Here is a 22772-nt window from a genome sequence, read left to right as displayed (position 1 = left end):
CATTCTTCCTCTTCTTTCTTGAGTCTTGAGCTGCTGTAACGTGTGAATTTCTGCGGTGTGGGATTAATAGTCTTATCTTACCCTAAAAGGAATGTTTTTCAATAAAGACGGAATGGAAATAGGTAATTAAAACTCCTCAATTAGCATGCTCAATTAAGCTACATCCCATATATATACACATCATTTTTATTTTATTCAATTAACTCGTACTTTATACTGTCTGTCTACACCAGGGCTGTCAAACTCAATCTAGTTCATGGGCCACATACAGTCCGATTTGATTGCAGGTGAGCAGTAAAACTATTGCAAAATATCCTAGAAATAACAAATTTTTCCCTTTTTTTGTTTACATTTTAAAAACGCTAATCCATTTACAAAACAGATGACAATCAAATAAATGCAATCTCAACAATATTTCTCAGTTTTCCTCACATTTAGTCCACTTCTCACAGTCATTACATGTGCATTTTTCTGTACATTTCCACTCCTGTGTAGTAATCCTGACGTCACCACACCAAACTCAAGTGAAAGAAAATAACTGTATTCTGGTCAAAAGCCTCTGAAGCAGCATTTTACTTGAAGAAAACTACTCACTGTTCAACTTGCTGCTGAAACCTGGCACCTCTAAGCCTTCACAAGTGCATCACTGTTAGGTGTGCAAGGTCATCCATTGGGCCGGATTGGACCCTTTGGAGGGTCGGTTCTGGCCCCCGGGCCGTATGTTTGACGCCCCTGGTCTACACTGTAGGGTTGCAACGCTATGAGATTTTCGTGGTACAATGAAAATATCGCGGTCTCACGGTATCACAGTATTTCAGAATTTATATTATTATTAGTCAGAATGACCCTTAAAAGAATGAAAACAGAGGGGTTATTGTTGATAAACAAACGTTTCATTACTATAACTGATAACCATTTTGTCAGTGTAAGTATGTGTATAAAGTCTCCCCTTTACATATAACTAAAATAAAGGGGAGATTCCTCGTCCAGTTGCGTTTTTTTTTTTCTTTTTCAATTTCGTAGATAAGCAAATGTACACAGTATGATAACCATCAACTTTTACATCACAGTATACCTTAAAACTGGTATATCACTGAAACCCTACTACACTGTATTCTTGAATATTTTTTTTTACATACTATTAATACTGTTCATACTGCTCATGTGGTTTATATCTCAGGTATTCATGTCCGCCCCTTTCTGCCATTTATTCAATTCAATATTTATCCTATCTATTACTGTTACTCTTTACATTACTCTTCATTTTACTGCTTCTAGTTTAAATACTTAACATTTTGTTGTGTAGTACCTGTACTCTGAGCAACCTAAAGCATTTTGTCCTTTGGCTCAGACAGTGCAGCAGTGTTAGCAGCAGTGTGTGCTGCACATGTGATGGGAGAATCACTGTGCATTACGAGGGTTGTAATTTTAATGGATTCTTTGTTAATGGGATGCTGGCAAATTATCTGTATGAGTGATGGAAGAGTGCGCTGGTGGCAGTATTACCAGTTGCTAGCAGTATTGTCTTTTTAATGTGTATTTTCCCCCTAAAATAAGTTCATTATTAAAAGGTACAGTTTCTTTTAATTGACATTATGTGAAAATTTAGGACTTAAGGACAGGGCTCAAAATACGTTTTTCCATATATATGCAGCTTTTTCTAACTTCTACATACAATTACATGCACCAAAACATTTCTTCACAGCAGCATTTGGTGTATTTGTCCTTCTTCCTGTGCACTTCTGGCGATTGAAGTGGCAGGATCCAGTCAAAAGAAATTCAACATTGACTGCTGCGACATTTTCTTTTTTGTGACAGTTCAAATATGAGAAAAAAAGTCCCTGGCTGTTATGTAATTTGAGTTTCCCTTCAATTTTCTCAAAGCCTGTGCAGTAAAATAACTTAAAACATTTCATGCTCACATTGTCAGGGTTAACCTGAAAAGGGTGAGATTGAACATTTCAGCAAACATCTGATGGAAAAGATTTTTTCATTTGATTTATCAGTGTTTAAAGATGAGGATGTTTTCAATGTTATAAAAATAATTGGAGCTGACTTACCTGTACAGTGATGTGCACTGAAAATATTTCAGATTACATGTGGTCATAGTCAGGGATATTTTGGGCAGAAATTAATTTCACAGCAAACCTATTAAATTGAAAAAAAAAAAAAAGTAATAATATTAGGACTTCTCTGGTGATGTCACATATCCAACAGGACTCATTTAATGTATGATGTGAGATAAATTCACGGCTGCGCTTTAAAATTCATGCAGTGGCTTGACTGCAGTGTTTTACGATGCTGCTTTGTCTTGTCTGTCTGTGTCCTGTTTTCGCACCACTAGAGTTATTAATATACATTTTTTCGCTGCTTGAAAAAATGGACATGTGGCGTGAGAGCATGTGAAAGAGTCATGTGCTTGAGTCTCGCAATCCTGCCTGAGAGTTGGCAGCCCTGCTCAACATACTGTCTGTAAAAAGTGTGCATGTAGAGCTGAGAGTTACATGTACAGCTGAAACTTTATGCGCGTGGTATTTCGAGCCCTGACTCGGCATTAGAGCTGAAACAAATAGCGGAATAATTAATTAGTTGGTGAACAGAACTGTAATTGATTAATCGTTTAAAGGAAGACTCCAATCATTTAGTATTTTGCATGGGGGACCACCTTTCTGCAGAAGAGACAATATCCTGACTTTTAGTCCTTATCGTGTGGGTCAAACTCCAAAAATACTGCATCCGGCACTTCCCATAATGCAACCTGATAACATCTTTCATTAGACCGTCCCTGCCTGGTAAACTCCACATCCTCCGTTTGTAAAACAATGTGTACTCTCGTGATGACATGATGATGACATTATTTGGGTTATTTGATTAAATTTGGGAGCGCTCCTTCCACATCCACAGACGACATTATACAACTGTGTGAGTAGTGCGCCTCATGATGAGTAAAAAAAACATTTGATGTCATTATTTAAACTTCATTTTTTTTAAACAAAGATGTTAACAATTCACAGGTTGTTTCCTCCTTATGACGGATATTGAGGGAAAAAAAATCGAGAATAAAGTCATATTATTGCGAGAAAAAAGTTGTAATTCAATGAATATAGACTCATACTATTTCAAGCAAAAAAAACTTAAAAATAATATGTCAACTAAGTCTAAAAATAATAAACCAACATAATAAATAAACCTCCGATTTCCCCAGGTTGGAGACGACCCCTGGTCTCGAGGGAGAAAGTCCTGTGCTTTAACCACTCATCCACGGTGACTCCTTTCTATGCGGACTTTGTCACTCTTTGTAGTATATACCAGGGGTCCGCAACCTTTACTATTAAATGAGCCATTTTTGACCAAAAAATAATAATTAAAAGAAATCTGTGTGGAGCCGCAAAACATATTTTAGGCCTTTAACAAAGGTAAAACATCCTATTAAGCCTAAATTAGCCTTTACTAACAGTCTAAATGAGCGTTCATTTGTGTTTACCACAAGGTGACTTATGATTTTGTGGAACTTTAACTTTGCAGAGCTGTACTAAATGCTCCACTAAATTCTCTATTTTATTCCGAGACTTATACTTTTTTGGATTTGGCATCCATAGCTAACCAGCTAGGAACACTCTAGACTTGCCACGGCCATCGAGGTTTAGCAAAATTTTTTGAAGGAGAAGGTGCGAGGCAGTAGATGTCTCTCACATTTTAGTTGCTTAAAATTAGTATTGAGGCCTCACATTTTTACAATTGGAGAATGTAAAAAACTTCTTTAGGCCTACAACATTGATATATAAAAATTTAAATGTTAAAAAAAATAGCCATTATTTATTTCCATGTAAAAGCCACAGGGATTTTTTTATTTATTTTTCTTGTAAATTTGAGAAATGAGTTTATTCACATAATGACTTTTTTTTTCCTGAAATAGTGCTTTATTCTCATGAAACTGTGACTTAATACATGTAATATTAATTTTTTTCTCAGTATTACAACTTTATCCTCGTAATATTATGACTTTATTCTTGAAATCTCAATTTTGTTTTTCCTCATTGTGGACCTATTTCTCTATTTTTCTTCTCAAATTTGAATATTTGCTGTTATTTAGTCTTCCGTGAAAGTAAATTAAAGATTTTTGGCTTTTGGACTGTTGGTTGCACAAAACAAGTGATTTGAAAAGTCTTTTTTTTAGAGTTTGGGGTATAGTGCCCCCTCACTATACCCCAAACACTAAAAAAAAAAACCCCTCTTGATACTGTCGAGACCATATGATTCATTTATTAATTGACAACATAAATGTCAGATTAACTGGTAAGAAAGATGTGTTAGTTGCAGCTTTGTATTTTAGCTGCTGTGTGACACAGAGAGGAGCCATAAGCATCCATAAATTGCACTTTGCAGGGTTGGCTTCGCCTCTGCGGGGTTTACAAAACCTCTGGTGTTCCTAATGGAGTGAGAAAATAGTGTGGCTTTTATGAGTGATGTTGAAACTATCAAGGACTCCTGTACCTTCTCGGTTTTACCAGGGTCCTCGTCCTTTTTGCTTTTCTCCAGGTCAGAAGAAGAGACGCACTCAATGCTCTCCTCAGTAGTGGCTTCAAGGTCGGTCTCCTCTGACAATGCAAACCTCTTCTTTGCTGCAGAGAGACCAGACACATGAAAGGAGGAACGTTCATGCAGTTTGTACTTTGAGCTTTATAATCCACAACATATCTAGAGGCAGTGACAGTGGCAGCAGCCAGAGAGATGGAAGAAGCCCACACACAAGCAAGGCCTTTGATCAATGGCTGGCCTGGCTCATCAAAACACATCTGCAGCTGCAGCAGGGCAAGCCGCTGAGAAAAAATTATCGGCAGTGGTGGATAATGACATCTTTACTCTGGGTTTTTGTTTGTGAGAGAGGAAGACGAGGCCTGGGGAGTTTGTGTGCAAGATGAAGGAGAACGGGAAGGAGAGAGACGGGAGGGAGAAGAGGGCAGGACTTGTGGAAGCAATTTTGTGTATGTGTGTGTGTGAGTCACCTGGCACTGCCTCTGATTCTTCCGCCTTCCCTTCCTCATCCTCCTGGTCATCGCTTTTCTGCTGCAGGGTCAGCTGGTGACACACATCGAATGCCTGACCCACCGTCCGCACAATCCTCATGGCTTGAGACTGTGGGAGGACACAGAGGAAAAGTGCGTTTCTGTGTGTGTGTGTTGAGAGCAGGGGCGGGGGGAGCAGCAGCAGGAGCCCAGCGAGGGAGGATGCAAAAACGAAGGGGCACAGTAGGGGAGAAAATGAGGTGCCGGAAGAGTTGCACAGGAAGAATGGTGGATAGATGAGTGAGTGTGTGCGTGAAGAGAAAGAAGATGAGAAATAGTATCAGGGCGAACACACGGGGGCAGAACGGGAGGTGAAAAATGAAGACAGAGGGAAACAGGAGGCGAGATAGAGACCAAATTAAAGTCAGAAGATATTACGAGCGCGGAGCATCACCTGCTCGTCCTTGTCTATCTGCTCTGCATACATTCTGCTGTCACGGTGATGGATTGGTCTATTTCAGAGGCGAGTAACTTTGAATGCGGAGGGAGTGAAGATAAAGTTTGTTGTTATTGCAGGAGGCTCAGCAGGTGTGTCAGCATCATCAGGTCATCTATCAGGAACAGTTTCACTTGCAATAAATCAAAAATGAGCAAACTTTTCCTTTAAATTACACAAAACCCACCTTTTCCCAAAATGTATTGATTTTTGATCAATTTATTTTATAGTTTGCCTTTCTAGTATGGCTTTAATTTAACTTATTAAGTTGATGGTTGAATAATTGTTTAAAGGGACAGTTCATCCCCATATCAAAAATACACATTTTCCCTCTTACCTGTAGTGCTATTTATGAATCTAGAGTTTTACTGTGAGTTGCAGAGTGTTGGAGATATCGACCAGGGTCCATTTTTGAAAACCCACATCCGCCCATATCTGTAAAGCTCAGTACCAGAACTGAATCGTTACCCGTCATCATGTCTGCCTGTTAATAAAGTCCTGCGACCTGACCCGCACCGGTGATTACACACACACACAGGTTACAGTCACTCACATTAATCTGGGTTCTCCGTTCTTTAATTACGAATCCAGCGGAGGAGACGTCTCTTTCACTGGCTGCGCTCAATGCTGGGATGTCGAAAACATTCCGTGCAATCACTGCCAAGTTAGGAAACATTTAACATGCTCCTTCCCCCACCATAAAACCTCCAAAGGATCCTCACTGGGTGTCTTAAGCTCGATAGAGGCTGCCACGTCATTCTCGGGCTGCAAAATTTCATCGCTGGAGTCCTCCACTTTGGTGACGAATGTGACGACGGGGTCAAAGGTTCGACTTGTATTATTGACTTTCAATGAAAGGTTTTGTGTCTTTTGTGTGTGATTTTAGATGTAAAAAATTACATGTATACTGCACTTCTTTTTATTCGTTTTATTATTAAAAATAAAAATATATTTTTGTTCTCACCTGCTGCCCAGCCACCCATACTTTTGAATTTATATGTAAATATATTTTGACCTGTTACACAGCTTTTGCGGGCACCCGACCCAGTGCAGAACTCTCATATCGACCATAGACAGACTAGATAGCACACCCAAAAAAAATACATTTGAAAAACTCAACAGCAGTGTCTCCTTCCAGAAATCATGACCCAGTTACTCAAGGTAATCCACAGACCTTGTTGTGAGCAGTTTATGTAGGAACTATTTTCTTTTAACTACATCCACCAACCAAATTACTGCACAGAAGGAAGCATGCATCTACTCACGTTCAAGACGCTCATGCTGGCGACAGTGCCAGATGTAAACATTAATGGCGTCCTCCTGGGCTGAGCTGTAATGTTAGCTAGCTCAGTGGTGCTAGGTGAGCTAGCAGTAGATGCACGCCTCCTTCTGTGTGGTGATACAGTTGGTGGGTGTAGTTCGGTAGAAGAAAATAGTTCCTACATGAAACTGCTCACTGAAAATGTGTGCTGATTGGCTGGGTTGGATGGGGCTTGGGCTGTGTTTTTTTTTTTTTTTTAACCTAATATTTATTTAAAATGTAAATCCAACATATATTACACATATTAAATATTGATTGATTGACGGAACAGCTCCTTAACTAATTCATTCGTGTTAGCACTGGACAGCTGCTCAGTCTCCTTTTCGCTATACAGGCAGGGACAGAAGGATAGGAAGCAGCCAGACTCCATGCTAGAGCAGGGAGCTTCTCTGGTGGGGAGTCAACGATACACTGAGCTGGTGTGCCCCAGGCATTTGAAGCTAACTAGTGCTTTTTGGGGGCCCGTCGGCTTAGTTCGGATGGGGCTCTGTGTTTTATGTGATCTCTGAGGTTTTCAAATGTAGTTTTTTGGCGTTTTGAGCACCACAAGCCGAGTGTCATCTAGTTCCGTTATACCGGAGAGAAGGCAGATGGCTGATATCTCCAACACTCTGAAACTCACACCAAAACAATCTATATTAATTAACAGCACTACAGATAAGAGGGAAAATATGTATTTTTGATTTTGGGGTGAACTGTCCCTTTTAAATCATTTCTCAGCAACTGTGAATGTTTGCTGCTTCGCTTTGTCTTATGTTACAGTCAACTAATTATCTTTGTGCCGCTGGTCAGACAAAATAAATGATTTGAATCTGTGGACACTGTGACTATTGATCAGTGATGAAAATAATGTCCAGTTGCAGCCCTAATGTGTTTTTCCTATTATCTAAAAAGGCTTTTAAAAGTTATACAAATCAGGTTATCAATATTGTTATTACAAAAAGTAAATATTCATTTTTATACCGGTTTAAACAAGGTCATCAGTGTTTCTTAAGCTGAGCACACAGGCAGGGAGATTCAATATGGCCTTAGAGACACCGGCACTTCTCTGATTTCAAGGTTTCTTCTCTGCCCTAAAGCCCTTATATGCAGTCTAGTGGCGGCTTCCTAAATCCACTGGAATTAAGCTTTATCCACCGTGTCCTTCCTCAATCTCGCTAAAGGTGTGTTTTTGTATTTTTTTTTATATTGAATGGTGGAAGCAAGAGTTAAAATAAGTGTGTTGTCACCTGCCTCTGGAGGATCATCCTGCCTCATTTAGTCAATATGTCAAGGTAACTCAAGCCTGAAAGCATTTCAATAAAGTGAAATAGCCCCAAAAATAACACAGGAATAAAGTCCTGAAATTGATTATTGTGCTCCATCAATAGAGAAAAAATCATTTTGGTTTTAAAACTGTCAGGTTAAACTACCAACCCTCCCAAGGCCAAACACAAAAGGCTGCGCTGATGCACTGAGCTGACATCTAAGCCCTGCTGGGCTGCAACATGCCGTGATGAAAATAAATCAAATCTCTCCTTATCAGCTGGCCCATCTCCTCCTACTCAGCACACATGCTTGGTCTGCAGCACCCAGATAAGGCTCTGTGGCCCCGGGGAGGGAGTCAGGCACCACTCTCCGTGTCCCTGACAATGTTGTGGGTGTTAGTTCGGCAGTGGTGAAAATGTCTTTAAGCCCAGAGTGAAAAAGCCCCTCTTCTTTTCTCTTCACACCAGGATGATTAGTATTCAGCTTCACTAAGTCACTGTCAGTCTGGTATCCATGGTGAAGGGATGGGAGTCAACCTCACTGATGCTCTGTCTTTGTCATGGAGGAAAAAAATGCCTCTGCTTGATATGCAGATATGTGGAGATGCATTTTAGCACAACACATGATGGATCTGACTCAGATTAATTGGCCATATGTGACATCCGACGGGACAATACATCATTGAGACAACAGGCATAATATCATCATTAGAAGCTATGTGCAGAGCAAAACGAAACAATTGACTGGGTCATAGTTGTTTACAGTTGAAGTCGGAGATGTTCTGCACTTTTGTTTAAGTCAACAAAATCCACAATAATACTAAAACCAACAATGTGTTTGTCCGTCTCTTAATACTCTTTCTGCATCCTCTTTGGTTGCACTCACCACCAAACACAGTCATCGCCAATGAAGTTTGACATTTTGAGAAGCATGCTTATGATTTATTCTTGAGAGTTAAATTGGAAGATTGATCGTGTCCCATGGTCATGAAATCCCTGGAAAAGTTATGAAATTAGAGACCTGTTGTCCAGGCCTGGAAATGGTCTGGAATCAAGAGAATGTTTTGGAAAAGTTTTGAAGATACACTTTATGGATATTGTTTTGTAGGGGTGTGCCATATCATCACATTCACAATAGTACTGGTATAGTTTTTAATATGACATGAAAAATTCTTGTTGTGATACTCGCATTATTTCGACTTGTTGACATGTTGACATCATACTGTTACCCACGGCAACAACAAGCATGGCCGAAAGCAAAATTATTACAGACTCCGCGGTGGATCCAAAAAGAGGAGCAGCTTCAGTAGTGTGGAATAAACTGTGGCGTCCTGAATGTTTTATGAACAGCCCTGAACTTCTCAGACTCTTTTAGTGACTTGCCGCTCAGAGGGAACTCATTCAGCGGCTCCTCTGGCAGCAGCACAGCGTCTCTCCCTCTCCTCTCTTGCTGTACGCGGTGTTGTTAAGTCATTTTGTCATAAACCTTTGGTAATGTAAACCTATGTGACGCTCACAGCTCGACAAAAAAAACCCCTCCATATATGTGAATGTGTGATAGTTGTGGTATCATGACAGCCTGTCACAGGTTACAGCTTGATGATTAGAGGAGAAATGGCAGAGCATAAAGGTCCAGGTGGGAAAAACAACAACTGAATCATTTAGGATTTTACTATAAGAAGGAAATCACCTGTTGATTTATATATATAGATCCCAGGGGACATTTCTGTATTTGAGAGCTGTTAACATGTAATTTGTGGTAGATTTTATTCAGTTGTACTATTGATATTGTATATAGAGTGGTTAGCTTAGCTTAGCACAAAGAATGCAAACAGTGGAAAATAGCTAGCCTGTCCAAAAGGTGACAAAATGGTGTTGCAAGCACATCTAAAGCTTAATTATAATTTAAAGCCCCCACCCCTGACATGTTTTAAAGTATGTTTATTCTGTGTTGCCAGATCAAGCAAGAGTGTGTTGCTGGGTCTTAAAAAAAGTAAATTTTCTCCTTATTTGTGTCTCTGAAAAATGCCATTTTAGTTTCAGAATGTTCAGAACATATGGGGCTCCTGAAAACTGGGTCCACCATTTACTTCAGTGACTATGTGCCAAAGAATTGGTTGTACTCTGTGCTCACGTTCACTTTTCCCAGTGGAATGAATAGACTCGGGACCATCGCAAATTTGCTTAAGGGGCAGGGCAGTGGCTAAAACCGCTGTGACACAGATACAGGAAATGAATCTAAAGTGAGCCCTCTGGGTTTATTAATGGTCTCTCATCTAGCTTGACCGGTGTTGAATCTCAGATTTTAGAGAAGAGCTCAGGCGCCGCCCCCCTCAGTAGAGGAATGTTAAAACACCTCTCTAATGACAAACTTTGACACAAGTCAGTTAAGCCAAGGTCAGTCAAGGTCAGACATTTTACAGGACAACAGAAAAACATTTTTGAGTGGAGGGGGACTTTACTGTAAATATAATTTCCTAAAAAAGCTGGGCACTGTAGTTTTTAGAAAACATTACTTGGAGAGTAGGCGACTATTTTCAGTCAAAGATTTGGTGGTGTAGTGAGTTCTGAGGTGATGTTAAGATGTACGTGGGATTGTCTCAAAATAAACTACAGTGCCCATGTTTATCGTAATAACAGAGCATGTCACTCAGTGCAGCAGTGTGACTCATTGATGAGTTTTTAATAGTGTGTGGATAATAATGGAGGTCTAGATGAAGAGGAATAAAATGCATCAGGCTTCAGCTACACAGACAAATCCGTATTCATCAGCTCATTATTTCTTTTGGACTTTAAATTGGGTTTGTTGACAATATTAAAAAATGTAATATCACTAGACTTGTCTGTTAAAAGAATACTTCACTCACAAAATGATTGTTTGTACATCAATTACTCACCCTGTGTTATGTTGAATTCATAAGTAAGCCTCCAGTGAATGAAGAATCCAAAAATGGAAATCATGGGCGACTGCAGCAAAACTATATCAAAGCACCCGTTTACTAACTCTCACACAACTTGGGCAGTATAATCCAAGTCTCATTTATCCAGTCGTATGTTTAGTACTTTCCAAACACATGCACTGTTGCTATTAAAAACTGACTGAAAGTGAAACTTATCTATGCTCTCTATGACAAAACCAGTAATTTCACATTACTGAACACGGGAGCCGCTGGTTTACCACTGCCTTAATCTGTTAGTTAGTTAGTTTGTGTTAATCTGTGACTTTGGTGTTTTAAAGGGTTAAATCGGATTTAGGATGGCCACACAATACGACACACACTAACCACAGATCGAGGCAGCGGTGGACCAGCAGTGAAATTACTGGTTTTGTCCATGGAGTCTAGCTTTGAAGAGAGCATAGTGTAGATAAGTTTCTGTTGTGTTTCCACCAAATGCAATTAGAATTTTCGCGTCGTGTTACTACAAGTTTGAACGCCAGAATATTTTATGTTGACTCGCATCATACGCGCATGAAATCCCTGAATCGATGAACTTCTGCCGGTACATCCTTGGCGTCATGTGTCCTTAGAGAATCTCAATGCTGATCGGCTATTGCGGTGCAAATTGGTTGCCCACGTTCAGATTTTTTAACTCCTGTGAAGAAGTGTATGACGCGGAATCGTGCTACTTGCTTCATTTGCGCTGCTTAATTTGCATATTTTGCATCATTCGCGTTGTGTCCATTGCCCCGCCCAGCGGGAATTGATTCTAATCGCGTCTTTACGTTGACTTTACATGTAATTCACTCGCGGTAGTTGTTTCATTTGTGCCCCATGTGAACACTACATTAAAGTTTAGTTCCCTGAAGAAAAGGGCTGTCTGTTTGGGAAGTACTGAGTATACGACTGAATAAATGAGACTTGGATTATATGACTTCTGTTCATCAAGAATTTTCTTTGTTTTTGGATTCTTCGTTCGCTGTGGAAGCATGCGAGAAAAAAAAAGTTTTCCCCACAATTTCAACAACAGGGTGAGTAATAGATATACAAATGATCATTTTGTGTGGGATATATTCCTCAAAATATTTTCAGTTAATCAGGAAGTGAACCTACTTTCCTCTTCGACTTGAACACGTTGCAGCGGAAAATGTTGCTCTGTCCATCTCTCGCTATGTAACTGAAGATCTTCAAGTCTTGGGCATCATGTGAGACGTAGAAGATCCTGTCAAAAGGAAGATGATACATATTATTTCATTGGGTTGGTTACAAGCTGCTTGGTTTGGTGTCCTTCTTTTTGATTTAAAACCTACCTGTAAATGGGATCCTGTGTCACCAGGATCGTGTTCTCATCCCATGACCACCCTTTTCTCTGTAACAACACAAACCATATTAGGTTGACATTGACAAATTGTTACTGAGGAGACAATAAGATTTAATTCAAATGGTGTCACATTTTAAAGGACTGACCTTCCTCTTCTTGCGCAAAATGACTTTGACAGAATCAGTGGACACAACAATGTTGACCTTCTTCTTCTTAATATTTTTCAGCTTGAATTCATACTGTGAAGGAAAAATTAAATTAACATTCAAGGTTGGCAAAAAAGTAATCCAAAAGTTAATTCAAACCAAACTGATTATTATGCTACAAGGTGTGACCAGCATTTAAAATCACACGGGCCCGCTGAGATGGAGCTCTTTACACAAGATAAATGATATATTGGAATAGTGGGAAGAGATCATGCAGACAGAAAGATATTTTTGACAATCTTCTTTTCTTCTGGAAAATGTGAGATTGAGTAAACACTGTCAGTTTCTGTTTCTGGGAGCTGTTTAAGCTTTCAAAGGCAGACTTCCCAGAGGGAGGCAGACATGTGTGGGACACTTTCATCCCTCTCCGTGATTAATGCTCGAGCCTGCACCCTCTGCCTCCACTGCAGGCTCACACTCCAAATATCAGGGCCCAGAGATCTAAGAACAACCAGGATTTATATGAAATAACGTGCCTTGCTTTGAAAACACAACGTCCACCATCAGATGATTAATTGATCAGATGGAGTTCTGTGGAATCGTCTCTGTGAACGGGCCGTCGCTCCCTCTGCGCTGACAGGCTTAGCAGATATTCTCTGTCATCTTTTCTTTGGTTTGTGTAAAAATAACAACCCAGTGGCGTTTTTTATTTTCGGCAGGATTGGAACTGTCCTCTCACTCTTGTATTGACACTTCAGAATAAAAATAATGTCACAAGATGTAAAGAAAAGGTATCATTGTTACCGACATGAAAAGTCATATCCAGTGAATTTTAGCCCTGATGAATCTGGAGCAGTTTGTCCCGTGTCACATCCAGCAGAAAAACACCTCATTAGAGGACTGAACGGGCCCTTATTCCTTCTCATATGCTCTTATCTCATTGCTCTTATCTGTTTTATAATTTGTCTTTCGGACTGGGGGAACTTTTTCATAGCTCTGACTAGGGCTGCCCCCTAATAGTCGACCAAATGTTAGGTGACCAGAAAGGTCATTAGTCAACAAAATGTCATTGGTCGCTTAGTTGCAGAAAAAAACACCCCACGAAACTCTATTAGGAGCTGCGCCTTGTCAAAATAAATCAAACCCTATATGACTGGACCATGTGGGAATTTAATTTGAAAGGACAGATACAGGAAGTGGCCATGCTCAGCAGTCAGACAGGAGTCACGTTACAAACCAATCACAGCTGACAGATATCTTTCCCTTCTTGTGTAAATATTCAGTCTGATAAATACAGAAAAGTTGATCATGTTAGTGCAGGGCTACCCAGAGCTTTACATCTGTCCCACAGACGATAGGCCTACACACTTATGAACAGCGCCTGGAAGAAGATCAGCTCTGCACTAAGGATTTCAAGTAAATAGGCTACACGATGCTTGTTAAGGTTGCTTAGTGATGACAATTGGTCGACTAGGACAATTCTCAAATAGGGGCAGCCCTAGTTCTGAGAACCCCCGTTGTTGTTGTTGTGTCTGCACTGCAAGATCCAGGAATGATCTTAGTTTTTAGAACGCCATTTTGACGGACTTTATAAGCTCCTGTTTCAGAGTAGGTACTCCCCTAGCATAAGAGGGACCATGAGTGAAGTAAGTGTACGATGAGTGGTCGAACACAGCCAATGCAGCACTGGCAACCACCACTTTTAAATAACCTGTTAGCTGTGTGAACAACAAAAAAATGGACTGACAATGAAGTCCAGGCTTTACTGAGCATATATGGAAATCAAACACAATTGCGACTCGTCAAAGCCAAAGTGATGCTGTTCTGGCCGTCCATCTCTGACACAGCATCAGCATATTTTCACCTTGATGACTGCCATCAGCCTATAGACAAACACGATGACGTTCATTGGTGGCAGTTGCCGATAGGGCTGTCAAAAGCACCATGAAATTGAGTTAGAATATTTTCGAATTAATTTAGTAGAGTTAGAATAATATTTGAATTTATTATTATTATTATTATTTTATTTATTTATTTATTTTACAAAAAAAAAAAAAAAAAACCCCACAAAAAATAAGCTGCTTACTGCTGGCACAATATGAACCTGACACTCTGATGATAACACCCATTCTGACTGCAATGTTTGGATACTTAAGCGCGCCTGTAGTTTTCCACCACAAGAGTGGATCCTGGTCGGCTTGTAGTGGTGTCTCATTCTGGTAACGTTTCATCTCTTCTTCAAAAAGGGTAGGCAGGGAGGCAGCAGGAGCAACACTCTCCCTGTATGTCTCTCGAACAGGTCCTACATCGTGGACAGTGCAGTGGGTGGTGTTGGCGCCGTCGGCGCCTTTCCCTCTGTCACTGCGTCCCTCTCTGGCCCGGCTTGTGCGCGAGCCATTTCTGCTCGAACGGGATTCGCCGTGATATACAACATTATTAATAGTATTTAGGGCTGCCACTATTATTATTTTTATTTATTATTATTTATTTATTATTTTCATTGTCAACTAATCTGTCGATTATTTCTTCAATTAGTCGACTAATCATTTCATTGAAAAATGTGTTAAAATGTTGAAAAATGTCGGTCTGTCTCGCCCAAACCCCAAAATTACGTCATCTAATGTCTTGTTTCATACTCACGCCAAAGGGTTTTAGTTCACTGTCACGGGAGAGTGTGTAAAGCTGCCCATATCTGAATGTAAGAAGCTGCAGTAAGAGTATTTTGGGGGACTTTTTTAGTACTTTTCTATGAAAAATGACTCAAACCGATTAGTCGACTACTAAAATAGTCACCGATTATTTTAATAGTCGATTAGTCATCGATTAGTCGACTAATCGTGGCAGCCCTAATAGTATTAATTAATTATTAATGATATTCGAATTATCAAAAAAATATATATATTCAGTTGCCGATATTTATCTGTTATGTCGCATTATTTTTGTGCTGGCCAAATGTTGTGTTGGTTATTTGGGGTCGGACTCAGGAGTAACCAATGTTGTATACCAGTCTGTTGAGTTGGTCAGGCCCAGAGAATGGGCAGAGAATCAAAGCTTTACTAACAATCCCTTAAATGCACCTCTAGGAGATGAGCGAGGAGGATTCTAAGGAGCTCTGAGCAAGGATATACAGGTGTATTTTATGTGTCTCTTTCTCGCATCTCTCTCTCAAACCCTGACTAAGACCCAAGGAAGAGACACAACTGAGGGAAGTGAGGAGACACGTTAGCATTGTGAAAAATACCCATGGTTATGGGTGCCAATCAAGCCCAGAAGCACCCCACAAAAAAGGCCGAGCGCCCATGTGCGCCAGTGTACAGTTGGGGCAAACTGAAATCAGTGTCAGAATAACCGCCAATGTGTAGGCTTTGTTCTGCTTTGTCCCGCCCTACTGACTTACCAATCAAACCACAGAACCAAAACATCTTTGGGAGAAAAAAAATTACGCCGCAACTCGTTAAGTTTAAAGCACACAGCTGCAAGGGGTAACACTTTCCTCTCAAAGAATTAACGTCTGTTTTGAGCACCCACTGGCAGAAATATATATCAGCACCTGTGCCGATGGTGTTTGTTTTATGTATGCTAATGCATTCCCATGCAGGGTTTGAAATACCACGTGCATATGCATGACAATACACGTAAAGTTGGAGCTGTGTATGTAATCCTCAGCTCTACGTGCACTGGTGCATGTAACTTTATACAGATAATACTTGGTGCAGGGCTGCCAACTCTTACGCCACATGTCAACTTTCTCTTGCAGTGAAAAACAAATTTACAACTGCTAATGTCATAGCGTGAAAAGAGGACACTGACAGACACGCTGCAACAGCAGCAGCACTGTTAAACAATGCAGCCAAGCCAGCTTGGATTTTGATGGCCGTCTATTCGTTGTCAGGGTGCCGGCACTTGGAGCCAAAAAGAAAGAAGAAAGTCTCACATTTCAGCAATAATTTATGACACATCATCTATTAAATAAGCCTTGTTGAATAAGTGACCAAAGAAGTCCTAATATGATAAAAAACTGTTTCCATAATGGATTGCTGAGAGGCGCAATTGATTTCTGCTCAAAGTCGTCCTCTGACCATACACAATTTAAAGTAGCTTTACTGCAGCTCAAATGATATTGTATTTTTGAACTCTTATAAATTAAATAAATAAATCTGTCCTTCAGACGTTTACTGAAATGTTCAAGGTAATCCTGTTCAGGAAGGTCTGAAGTTATTTGACTGCACAGTTTTAGAGAGAATTAAAGGTAAACATTAAATATAAACTGGGACAAGAGGACCATCCACCTCCATGCACACTGCTGTCAGAGGGCGATGAAGTGGAACGCACAAAGTTTTCATGCTACATTTTCATGCTCATCAGCCGCCGCCCCTGGGCACAACTAATGCTCTACAGGTAGTGTCAACTCACCTCTTGTCTTATCTCAAAGCCACTGCGAGTGCTTTAAGGACAACACGGCTTTTGAATATTCAGGGTCCGTCTCTCCAGAAGTAGAGACTCTTAATTACTGCACCATTACAGCGCTCTCAAAGAGCTCCGACTCTTTTACAGACTGCTTTTATGCTATCAACTTTAATCTTTCGCCCCCACGTTTAATACCACATTGTTTATTGTGTTTGCATTCACATACTTATTTGTCTCTTTATGCATTTTCTTTTCTTCTGTTTTTATTTAATCTCCTTTCGTTTATTATTTTTGCTTTGAAGCCTTGCAGAGGAGCATTCTGCAAACCGTGCTTTTAGATAAGAGCGACGTAGCATAAAAGAAATTTAATTAAAAATGGGTTGTTTAAGGACAGATGAAAAAGGTACAGTACACAGATTTGGCCAGCGAGGTCTTGAACAGCCCTTGAGTTACCTTGTACTACCTTGTGCACTGTGCAGATAGTTTTTCTTTTCAATTGAGCTGCTAAATCAAAAGCTCTTTTTAAAATGCATTATGAGAGAAATTGTAAGAATCTGAGAATCAGAAATCCTTGAGATTCCTGAATGATGTGTCAGCGAGGACACTCAAACATGCAGCATCACTAAATCTTCAGCATTAGAACCAAATGACCATGATACTGCTCTCACTGTACATGAGGGATCAGGATTAAGTGCTTGCTGGGTGTAACCGTGGCCGAGCTCCGAGTGACTCAATAACTTGGTTGTGAGATTAGATCCAACATCTGACAAGCGGCTAAATCCTCTCCTCCCTGTGCTCCTCTCTAACACTGCAGTGATGTGTAATGACAGGGCATCACTGCGTTTCCAGCGGGCCTGTGTGGTATAAAGGGGGGCTGTTGGTTTTCCCAGTGGTATCGCATATAAACCTGCGTGCCGTGTCTCTCACCAGCCATAAAACCAGAGCTGCCCTGTGAGTCCTGCTTTGATTTAAACTGCTCCTGACAGCCCACTGAATCTGCCGAGTGTGTAGTTTTACGCAGACCAGTGATTTATGTGTAAAGAGGATGTTGAGGGGAGTGAGGATCCTTCTGAGCACCGTGCACAAGGTAAAACACAAGACAGAGAGTTAACGTGCATGCACCCGCATCAGTCGCTGGGTCATTGTTAATGGAGACTGCTGCTGTCACAGAGGTCTTTCTCGCTCAGGGAAGTCACAGATTTAAGTTTCTTACTCTGATTCTCCTCATTGCAGCGACTATCTCCATTCGGCTGCCGGGGCGACCCACCTCCAAACTGCCGATGTACTGCAAAATGTAAGAGAAAGGTTTAAAGAGAGGCATCTTGGGGGAATGAATGCTGCTGATTACTCAGGGAGTGCTGGGCTGGCAGATTGTTGAGTGCCATTGTAGTTTTGACAGCTTTTTAAATACATTTCTGGAACTATTCCTGCTCTTTGAGGAAATCACTAAACACTAGAGCTGTAATGATGAGTGGGTCCACAGAAATTGAATTAACTTTTTTGATCAGATAAAGGAACAGTGTGTAAGATGTAGAGGGACTTGGTGGCAACCAGCAGTGAGGATTGCAGATTCCAACCAGCTGAAACTTCTCCTGGTTAGAATTCCTTCAGTGTTCATTGTTCAGAAGGAGCCAAATTATCTATAGAGGTCTCTTCCTCTCCAAAACACACGGGCCGAGTGATTTAAGTCGGTAAAAACACTGAATAAAGCAGCTTCACATTGCAAATCAGTGTTTCTCCGATACTGTTTGGCACGTCAGAGATGGGCAGCTCGCCCACCACATGCTAATGTGTGCTCACCTTTTCTCTCTGATGATTTAAGATCCAGACATTCAGGAGGTTTTTACTGGGGGCTAAATTATCCGCAGAGGTCTCCTCCTCTCCAGAACAAATGGACCAGGTGATTTAAACTGGTAGAAACACTAAATGAAGCTGTTTCATGTTAAAAATCGCAGCAGAGGGGCTTCTAACGATGGTGGCTGATACAAATGTCTCTATCAAGACCCAGTGTTTGGTTTGTCCATTCTGGGATACTGTAGAAACATGGCAGTGCAAAATAGCGTTCTCCACAAATGACAACCTGCTCCATATGTAGATATAAACGGCAATATAAACATATTTATTATGCATATTCCATTTCTGCCAATATATCCCCCTAAATCCAACACACTAGACCTTTTTAAGGCAATTTTCCATTAAAAGTATAAAATATTTGATGTTTCCAGCCTCTAAAATTTGAGAATTTGCTGTTTTTTCTATCTAACATGATAGTAGGGGACACCAGGGATGGGTATAACACGGGACAGTTGTAACACTTTAAGTTTCTCTAACCAGAAACAAGCTATGAATCACTTGATGTACTCTGCACATGCTCAGTTTAGTCCTTATTCTTCATGTGATTAGTTAGCACCCTTTAGCAGACTGAGCCGAAAGTAATTTTGTGATAAGACAGTAAGTTGTTCACTTCATTTGTTGTTCCTGTTTAAAGAAGAGATTACAGGACAGAGAAGCAAGAAAACACACACACACACACACACACACACATACACTAAATGCCTAACCCTAACCCTTACCCCAAGGACTCATTTATACACAATGTTACATACTCTACTCAGTTTTAGTCTTTTATTTTATTGTCTTCAATAAAGATTACTGTGTTTGTTATCCTACTCTATATAAAGCGTCTTTGAGGACTTCCAAAAGCGCTTTATAAGTGTGATGTACCATACGTATAATGAGATAAATGGAGCCTTTTGTCGAGTACGTGTTAATTTTGCCCATAGTTGTACATGTTTTCTGAAAGCTTATGGATACAGATAAAACAAAGAGGCACCACTGGAAACTGTGGGGGCAGTGTAGCGTTGTTCAAGGGAGACATTACCATGGGACTCAAAGAAGGCTTTTCAAAAATGGCGAAAATAAACAAATCTGTAATATAGTTTAAGGAATTTTCCATCCACATGTCGCAATGTTTTTAACGGCTGTACAGACCTCCGCCGTCTACCACGCTGTCTCCGTTAAAAGTCACATTATTACGACCTTCTACACCTTCACCTTGTTTAGTGTTGTCAGAAACTTTTGACACTGCCCTCTAGTGCCCTCTATTAGCCGTAGCTATGCCAACATAAAGGACTCATGGAAGTATGAGGGCAGTGACGTTTACAGCATTTGAAATGAATGGACCTATTTTCATATGTAAAGAGAGTTTAAATGAGCTGTAACCCTAATCTAAACCTAATTCCTAAATGTCTTAACCGTCAAACAGGCCTTTGAACATGTAAGGACCGGCCACTCTGTTGCTCAAATACGTATTCTGGCCCTGACTATGAGGCAGTAACTCACATACTTTGCTCACACAGAGACACATTCACACACACGTTAAAACAGTTAAATTTTAAGTGTTGAATAAAAAGCTTTCAATATGTAAAGTTTTTGTCAAAATCCTTATTTCATGATCCGTGACTATGGGGAGAATTTTAAAGCCCAGTCCAGACCAAAGGTTCACGACGAGACGAATTGAAACAGGCAACTACTTGCAAAAACCTGCTGGTTCACACCAATGCAACTAGATGAAATGGTGTATCATCTCTATGCAACAACTCTCTGTGCTTCTGTTCTGATTTCCAGCTTTTCAGGTTTATTTTGTGGCTGAATATGATTTGTAGCTTCTTAAAATATGAATGAGGATAGTGATAGTGAGATACTGGCCACAGCTGCATTTGTAGTAGTGATGAAACGGCAAAAAACAAACAAAACGAGCATCAGATGGACTGTATTCATGACACCACAATAATATAAGTAAGCTGTGCCAATTAGTCAGTGAGATTGTGTATGTGTGTGAGGGGGCATAAGAACATATAGCGAGCAGCAGCAGCGACCCACCAAACAACACCAGCACACAGTGAGGACAGAAACAGAGGGCTCGGCAGGGATGGAGCACCTGCTGCAGCAAGCAAACAAGCCCTCTGCGGTGATTTTGACTTGACCAGTGGACTTCACTACAAGCTGACTGGCTGTAGAAACAGGTGACGTGATTTATGTTCTAAAACCAGCTGCCAGTGATTTGACCAGCGGAGTTACAGGTGCCAACATCAGCCAGCTTGATTCGAGCTCAGCGAGCAGTTTGCACTGCTGCAACTTTTCTCTGCTGTACGTTCTAAAATGGTTTCGTCTCGTTGCGAATCATTGGTCTGAACTAGGCTTATAACATTTCACTCCTTGTGTTTGAGACTATTATTGTTACAGAGATAACTCTACCATTTAATAGCAGACACATGTAAATAGCTTGTATCACATTTTGAATGTACTGGCTTAAAAGCTCTTGAAGATACAGATGTCAAAAATGTTACAACTGTACCCGGTCTCCCCTGAATGACACATTTAGGGGTTTTGGACTGTTGGTCTGACACAACAAGACGTTTGATGCCATCACCTTGAGGTACTGCAAATGGTGATGGGCATGTCTCTCAATTTTCTGATGTTTTATTCATGATTAATTAGGAAAATGATCAATCAATGATGAAAATAATTGTTAGTTTTAGCTCTGTTAGACTCAGACTCATTACGCCGGGTGCCAGAATCCAAAGGCAAAGTATCTTAGGATTGTTCTGCACTTATCATAAATTATAATGCAAATAAATGATGTCAGCATTCATCAAGTTATCAGTTAAAGCGACACTTCTTCATGCAAGTAAGGTCAAAAATCACAAACATTTCAAAGTCATGCAAAGTGAACAAATATCTAAAGTATTCGAGGGGTCATTAAACATCACATAAAGCAGTGGATGAGAATCTGTACAGTGGTGATTGTTGTTACAGTAGCAGTGACATCTCAGTGTTACAGTGAAGACCCAGTGCTCTCATCGCTGCCACCCACAAAGTATCTGTTGCAGAGGCTCCTTACCTTTGCCTCGAAGCAGACCCCATGCTTAAACACCTCGTCGTTGTGCATGGGGATCCTCAAATCGTGCGCGTCATCCACTAAATTGTACTTGGTTACCCCTGGCATCGCTTGAACGATTGCTGCCTCGCTCCCGACTCCCGTTTTACGACAGCGCTAGAGTACCTGCAGATATGCGCATCTCCTCCGGCGCTGCTCCCCCCGTCTCCGTCTCCGTCCGCGCTCTATCTCTCCCTCCGTCACTCCAGAGGTCATCCGGGTTGAGGCGCCCCGGTCCCGACGGATTGGTCGGCTGATTGATTCAATTAATCGCACTAATCGGTGGTCGGTGTGTGCACTTACTGACCCCCACACTCCGGTCTGAGACACGACGGAGAAGCAGTGAGCAGTACGCACCGCCACCGCCACCGCCGCTGCCGGGGTCCCGATGACGCACGGATCTCAACACATGATTGTTTTTTCCTCGAAGCACCGCGGCACCAAACTGAGCTCTAATTCATCACAGTGAGCGATCAATATTCAGGAACAGTGGGCGCTTGTTTGGCCCTAAACAGGGTGTAAAATCTCACAGATGAAGATGCTTGGAAAGACTCAGTCAGCAGCTACAGCCGGTGTTTGGTTGTGTGACATCTAGTGGCATCACAGGGAACAAACAGTTCCCCAAATCCCTGACTCCTGGTGGATTCCTGGAGCCCCCAGGGGTCCCTGAAGCGCGCCTGGTTCCCTCCAGCAGTATGAGAATTAATGTGACCATTAATTTAAGAGGAACAGCAAAAATAGACACCAAAAGTGATGTTTCTCAGACAAATCAATAAATGACAGAATGCTCCTGTAATTACCTGACAGTGATTTTCTCCATCATACAAAGGCACTCTGAGGTGTCCATGGAGTCTTCTGTAACTGCTGACACACTGACAGCTTTGACCTTTATTATTCTTCTAGGTCTGCTCCTGTGGATGCATTATAAGGGGTGAAATTATCCAGGAGCA

General features: G+C 40.9%; 1 protein-coding gene across 1 annotated transcript in view; it reads right to left on the bottom strand.

Moving 5' to 3' along the window:
- LOC126383025 (carboxyl-terminal PDZ ligand of neuronal nitric oxide synthase protein-like) overlaps positions 1 to 22303 on the bottom strand; it is a 33385-nt gene extending 11082 nt beyond the window's left edge. Inside the window, exons 1-7 of the mRNA XM_050033397.1 lie at positions 21787 to 22303; positions 18097 to 18168; positions 12477 to 12569; positions 12320 to 12378; positions 12123 to 12231; positions 5007 to 5136; positions 4495 to 4622 (exon numbers count right to left, since the gene is read on the bottom strand). Of these exons, the coding sequence (XP_049889354.1) occupies positions 4495 to 4622; positions 5007 to 5136; positions 12123 to 12231; positions 12320 to 12378; positions 12477 to 12569; positions 18097 to 18168; positions 21787 to 21891 (696 nt within the window). The 5' untranslated portion in view covers positions 21892 to 22303. The remainder of the gene's footprint in view (positions 1 to 4494; positions 4623 to 5006; positions 5137 to 12122; positions 12232 to 12319; positions 12379 to 12476; positions 12570 to 18096; positions 18169 to 21786) is intronic.
- Positions 22304 to 22772: the final 469 nt, after the last annotated feature.

The sequence above is a fragment of the Epinephelus moara genome, chromosome 21 (genome assembly GCF_006386435.1).
Source record: "Epinephelus moara isolate mb chromosome 21, YSFRI_EMoa_1.0, whole genome shotgun sequence".
Taxonomy (NCBI): domain Eukaryota; kingdom Metazoa; phylum Chordata; class Actinopteri; order Perciformes; family Serranidae; genus Epinephelus; species Epinephelus moara.
Note: the sequence above shows the minus strand (reverse complement) of the source record. Positions and strands in the feature narration are given on the sequence as shown.